General features: G+C 38.6%; 1 protein-coding gene across 1 annotated transcript in view; it reads right to left on the bottom strand.

Moving 5' to 3' along the window:
* Nucleotides 1-457: 457 nt before the first annotated feature.
* The window catches only part of LOC135117079 (uncharacterized), a 187612-nt gene continuing 181499 nt past the window's right edge, over nt 458-6570 (bottom strand). The window contains exons 12-14 of the mRNA XM_064035476.1: nt 3841-6569; nt 3265-3426; nt 458-2899 (exon numbers count right to left, since the gene is read on the bottom strand). Coding sequence (XP_063891546.1) covers nt 2645-2899; nt 3265-3426; nt 3841-6569 — 3146 coding nt within the window. The 3' untranslated portion in view covers nt 458-2644. The remainder of the gene's footprint in view (nt 2900-3264; nt 3427-3840; nt 6570) is intronic.

Raw genomic sequence — 6570 nt, 5'->3', positions numbered from 1 at the left:
TACGCTATATTAACTGCTAGCTGTTCTTCTTCGGAACTACTTACCGAACCCGGATAAAATATACCTACTCGGGGATAGTGAAAGAATTTTACGAATTGGTTCAATAGTTTCAAAACTTATTTTTTCAAGGTCTTTGCATGGACATTTGTACTTCTGTGTGTTTATAAAACAAGTATTCAGGTACAGGAAAGGAAATCTAACCGTGTTGGTTGAGTCATCGTCTTTCATACTAAACGATTTTACAGAAATCAGCATGGTTGTCCTTACTGTGGATTTCAATAACCGATCTATCGGCTGTTTTGCTGCGATTAGAGATTTAATTTTGACATTAGCTTTAAACAAATGATTTCAAATTCTAATCTTGCAAAACAATGCATAGTTTAGGCTATTGAATTCCGCAGTAAAGTATAAGCCGTTTTAATAACGAACAGTTTAAGGAAACAATAAGACACAAACAAATATTTATATTGTTTATTACATCAAATGCATTGCATTGTTACTTGGGAACAATAAATAAACTGGTGAATTATTATCTTGTATAACGATAAACTATGTTTGCAAACTTTTTATACACGTAAACCGTTGTTTTGTTGATGCACATTCTGACGTTTCTGATCTTCCATTGTCTGAAACTCGGAAGTCAAAAATTGGTCGTTCGAACCGAATTTAGTTTAGTAAAAGGTCTGGACTAAAGAGCTAAGGTAATTTAATATTTTTCAGAATAGTTGTTGAAAGTTTCTGAAAGTAGAAACAGTAGTTTCCATAGATTTTCATAGTTTGTCACAAGTGCATCAATAAAACATAAAGAGAATCTATTCAACATCAGAACTATAGTCTGTTCAATACATGAAGAAATTCATTATAAGCCGAAGTGAATATTCATAAACAAAACCAAGAAACAACATAAAATATATGAAAACTCTCGTCTTTGGTTCCTATAAAAGCTTTGGGATACCAGCGGAGAAAAATAACACAAAATTGTACTAAACAGGCGGGAAATAGAAACAGATTATTATCAATACATCATGCGTTATGCCTTAGTTTAGTTTATTGCGTTGCAAAAACAACCCTACGTGATATTTACAAAAAATTCAAATCACTGGTGCATTACATAATTATCATTTATGTACTCGCAAATAATGATTACAGTTCAACCGATAACAATACCGAAAAACGTACACTTTCTTTTCAAAATAGCACCAATATTTTAATATCAGCACATCGCGTGTACCAAAAAACGATTGCTGGCAACATTGTTGAACAAATTAACAGCTAGCAACACCAAACTTTATGCAAATTCGCGCGATAATATCATTACAACCCTTAATGAAGTATTTCTTAAGTATTTTAGCACATTAAGGTGTAAATTATAGGAGAGAAAACATATGCACAGAACGACAGTATACGTATTAGTTTTATCTTTGATTACAGTTGCCTAAAGTATTAAGATATGGTAAGTTAGACACTGAAGGATTACAGACATTGCACCCTTTATCCATTCACACATCTCACAATAGAAAATATACATTTTATTCTTGTATAAATAGATATGTTTTAAGGTAAAATTAATTAAACTATGGTAACACTTTGTCTACGGAATCATAGATAATAGAAGCTGATAGACTGATATAATCTGTGGACTGGTTTTTCTGGCTGACAAGGTCTTGTAACATGCAGCATATTTTATTTTTTCAGGACTCCAATGTATTCTACGTGGGTGAAAACAGGAATAGTAGAAACTAAAGGTTTTATAATGCTTTTGAGTACCTTTTTTATATGATATGAATAATTTCTAGGATTATTTGTGTACCTAGAAGTGATATGATATTCTTTATTGATAACCATTGTAGATTTAACAGACAGATATATCCACCGCAAGTTCAAAACTATGCATCAAGTTAAAATTAAGCGTTAACTACAAGTTAAATTACTCACAAAAATTATATAAACAACAAATGTGAACATTAACATTAAAATTTACAATCTACAAACTAATGGCTCCTTTTTACAATGACAAAACGTCCAAAGTACAATAATTTCCTCCATTTTTAATTACCCCATCACAGTCGTAATTCATAGCAGTCATGGTAAACAGGAGCCATACAAACACAAATGTTGCCAACTACGAAAAAACTATCGAATTATTTAAAAAACGTACCTAAATTTATTTGGTCTCATTTTAGTAACGGTTATTTATTTATCAACAGAAATCAATTAACAAATTAATCTATACATAGAATGGATTTACAGTTAATATAATATTTATTATTCGTATTTATTTTAGCTGCTCTTTTGATGTCCTATATTGTTTAAGATAGAGAGCTATAATATATCGCTTGTACCAGATTATTCTCCAATTATTTTCAACTCGGAATATATCGAGATAAATGGTGTGATTACGTCTGGTATAAAATTAATCGATTTTTAGAAAACGAGTCGTGAGTCGAATCGACAAAATCGAAATAAAAATCGTATGACATCGCGTCAGCATTGTACGTCATGATTTGCGCTATACAAATATTAGTATCATTCCTATCTAATCCCACATCCATTTACATCACTTCATCATTTATAGTACCTTTCCTACCATTATTATGCTCATCATCATATCTTTATACAAAACAGAAAACTGGTCCTTTTATCCTTAAGGAGAAAATACCCTAAGGCTTCTCAGTAAGGTAGCGAGGACATTAGCCAAACATTCAGCTCTTAAAGCCAGTTGACCTTCCAGGGTCGAGTTGTTCTCCTGCCCTTGACCTTGGGATTTCTTGGCGTTGTGCTCGTGGATGATTTGTGCCATTTCTGCACCGGCTAATTCTTTGAAAGCAGCGGTCACGTCGTGGACTCGGAGGACCAGGTTTCGCGTTTGGAGTGGTGCTGATGTGTGTCTGCCGAGAGCCTGGAGTCGAGAATGAAAGTTGTGATGATAATGTAGATCGGTTATGAAGGGATGATGTTCAGGTCAAAATAGGTAATAGGGAATCCGATCGGAATATAAATAAAATGTTCGTCGTTGGTTATATGCATATTATATATGGCATATTATAGCATGGTTGGAACGATTTGGCAATCTCTATTTTTAACATTTCCAAGTTCTTAAGTATTATTATTTAAATCATACTAAAACAAATTGTAGCCTTTGGGTAGAAATCTTCTAGTTAATCCCATTTCACCGACAAACGTCAGTTTTCTGAAGCTGCGTTCTTGCGTCAGTTGTCGGTGAACTTGGGCCAAAGCATATCCATGTCTCAAGTTGTAACTCACCTGTGCCAAGTCAGACAGCCTCCTGAGCGGCGTGAGGCAGTCAGCGAGCGCGGCGGGCGCGGCCCCGGGCGCGGCGCCGCCCGTCCCGCCCAGCGCGCCCACCAGGGAACGCGACGCGCTCACCAGTGTTACTGCACATGCTGTCAGCTCGCTGCGAGCACGCTGAAGAATAGGTGAAATATAAATATATTGAAGCAAACTTGTAATATTTTAAAGCCTACACAACAATCCTAACTCGGTAGGTCTGCTAACCTGCCTCTGATGTGATTTTAAAATCATTACACTTCAATCCTACTTATTGTAGTTTTGCAGTAACTGGTGTGACCATTGGTTAAAGTTTTCAAAATTAAATAACTTTTGGTATAAAAGCATGACGACCTACACCCAATCGAAAGTAAATAGTCAATGGAACAAGTACACCATAAATAATTTAACCAGTTACTATCAAGACAAATATACTACAATGTAACTTGGTAGAACTCTACCAACATTTGTGAATAGAATCGTAATATCAATTTTTGCTTCGTTTACATGAATCGTCGTTATATAATTATAATCATAAATTATTCAGCTCACCTGAAACTTAGCCTCATCAATATCTTCGCCGCCTCCATGCGCGTGCTGATGCGAACACTTCTGCGCCACCTGGTGTAGCCTCTGCAGCAACCCATCCACCGCCACCTCTGTCTTACACAGCAGGTTCTCTATCGACACGTGCCCATTATTCCCGGGCTGGAACTCCGGGAACTTCACCGTCGGTGGAGAGGGAGGCGTCGGAATATCATCCACTACTTCATCCTTAAACCTCACGTGGTTCTGAACCTTTGGAGTCGGACTTGCACTGTTACGACGAAAAGACTGCCGCTCTGATAATGGAGGACTAAACACTCGCTCACCAGGTGCCCCATTCAGTAAATCAGGTCGATTACTAAACCGTCTGTTCATCTGTGGAGAACATAAAGAAAGTGCTGTATTGTTCTTCAAAATTGTATTCTTGGTCTCCGAGTTGGATCTCACGTGACGGCTCTGTAATGTCATAGAACTGTAGTTAGGCGATGATCGAATATTCTGAGCTTCTTCGTCAGTCAATCTGTTTTCGTTTTCTAAGTTTCTGTATGTGTTTAAGTTACGTTGGAAATGCGGTGAGCCGATGCTGGCTAATCTCTGTTCTGGGTTCCTAATCGGTGATTGCTTTTGTGAATTCTTTAGTCTGAGTACTTCAATGCTCGGTACAGGAGGTAATGGCGGCTTTTTAGGAGGTAGCAAAATCGGTGGTGGTGGTGACAGCACTTTGTTTTCTAATCGCGGCGGCAATTGTGGAGGGTTCGGCATACATTGCTCGTTTATGTCGCAGATTACTTTGTAGTTAAGCTTCCTGTTGTTCAATGTACTGAAGTGGTTGTTTGTAATCTCAACAGCGCTCAGCTCGTTATTGAGACACGTAAATGAATTCGATCGCGGTCTTGGAGCGGGTACGGGTGGTACCTTCGGAGGTCTTTCAGGAGGTTTCTTACAATCGGAGTTTTTTCTTCTCGGCGGTGGCCTAATTTCACATACGTCAGGAATGGAGTCTGAGTTCTGAATTTGTGTTTCCACTTTCTCATTGTCATCAGAATTCTCTTCGGATTTGTTCTTGTCTTTACTACAACAAGAGAACATTCCTTTTCTCTCGACTGTAGGGTATTCTATAACGTGGGCGTTTCCATTAGATTGTTTCTCACCAGCCTGACTTTTTCTTTTACCTTTAGGGGAATCGGATTTCGTTTGAGTAGCAACTTTGTTTTTGTCTTTGAGTAAAAGACTATTTCTGGCATCACTCAAACTTTTGGCTGCGAACATATTCCTTATTTCGCTAACGCTTAAAGTCCCCTTCACGACATCACCGTTCGCAGTTTTTGCTTCTGTGTTGGCTTGTTCGTTTTTTGCTTCAAGTATTTGACTATGATTAGCGTAACTTACTTGTTCTCTATCTAAAGTGGATGAGTTAGAAGCTGGTGGAGGTGGAATGATATACGACATTATTTCTTCTGGTGTCAACTCTATAGCTGGAGTGACTTTAACTGTAGGAGGCTGTATAGTAACATTAGCTATAAATTCTTCTAGAGCATTCTTCTTCGGTGCATTTGCTAAGTTTTCTTGTGAATTCACTTTGTCATCAGCAAACGATGGCGGAACTACGGGTAAAATTTGAGGCACTTGCGTAGCACAGTCTAATTCGTCGGGCGTTTGTGGGGGAGGTATCAAAGTTAAATCTATAAGCTCAGCATCATTATCAACTACGCTCTCTTGATAGAAGTACGGGTACTCAGCCGCTTTCGTTTCTTCTTTACTACTCTTTTCTCTAAGTTGTTTCAAATATTCCTTTAGATTTGGTTCCTTATTGTCTTGCGTTGCGTCAGGGCTGACTAGACCAAAACTAGTTCTGACTCCTTTACCCGTGGACTTATTTTGATGTTTACGTATAGGACTACTCGTGGGCGTATAAAGCGAATCATTGTCACTCTCTGAGTGACATATATCACTGTTCAAAGCTATCAAAGCATCAGTCAATCCACAGTTATTCAGTATAGCACTGAGGCCTTGAGACTGTCGCGTGGTTAAGCTATTATTGTCTTTACCATTCTCCGGTACAGTTAACCCGCTCAGTCCTTGGTTTATAGTTTCAGTCAGTAACAGCAACGAGTCACTATGTCTCAGTATGCCCGGCGCATCATCCGTCATTCTACTAGTATTAGACTCTGTATCACTCTCTACATTATCTACACAAGTTTCTTTACCAACTAGCTCATCTCGTAAATTCTCATGATAAGTATCGAAATCACAATTTTCAGTCAAATATTGTTCGGAGTTTTCAACTAATTTCTGCATTTCTGCTACTCTTCTTAGCACCTCTTCGTTTTTAGCTTCTACTAGCCTGGGGTTGTTCGACGCGTTCTCTAAGAGTTCCATGGACAGAACGCTTTGAAGGTCGAAGCCCATGCCGTCGTCGAGGTAGCAAGCGTCATTGGGATCGAAGAGTCTGAAGTCATCGTTCCTCTTACACTTCTCGAAGTGGACATCGTGGCCAAGTAGACCAGATTTAGAATCATAGCCTATTAGTGGGCTGGAGTTATTGCTATGGTTCCTGTTGTTGATGTTGGTGTTCATGTTGGTGTCGAGGGCCTTGTTCTGGTCGGGGGTGGAGTGGTAGGGGGGAGGCATGCTGAAGATCGCGTAGTGCTTCTTCGACATCGTGCTCATGTCGTCGTAGTGGAGGTAGCTCCATTTAGCTGGCACCACGTTGTGTTGCGACAAGTATGGTGGAGC

Source organism: Helicoverpa armigera, chromosome 7 (assembly GCF_030705265.1).
Source record: "Helicoverpa armigera isolate CAAS_96S chromosome 7, ASM3070526v1, whole genome shotgun sequence".
NCBI lineage: Eukaryota > Metazoa > Arthropoda > Insecta > Lepidoptera > Noctuidae > Helicoverpa > Helicoverpa armigera.
Note: the sequence above shows the minus strand (reverse complement) of the source record. Positions and strands in the feature narration are given on the sequence as shown.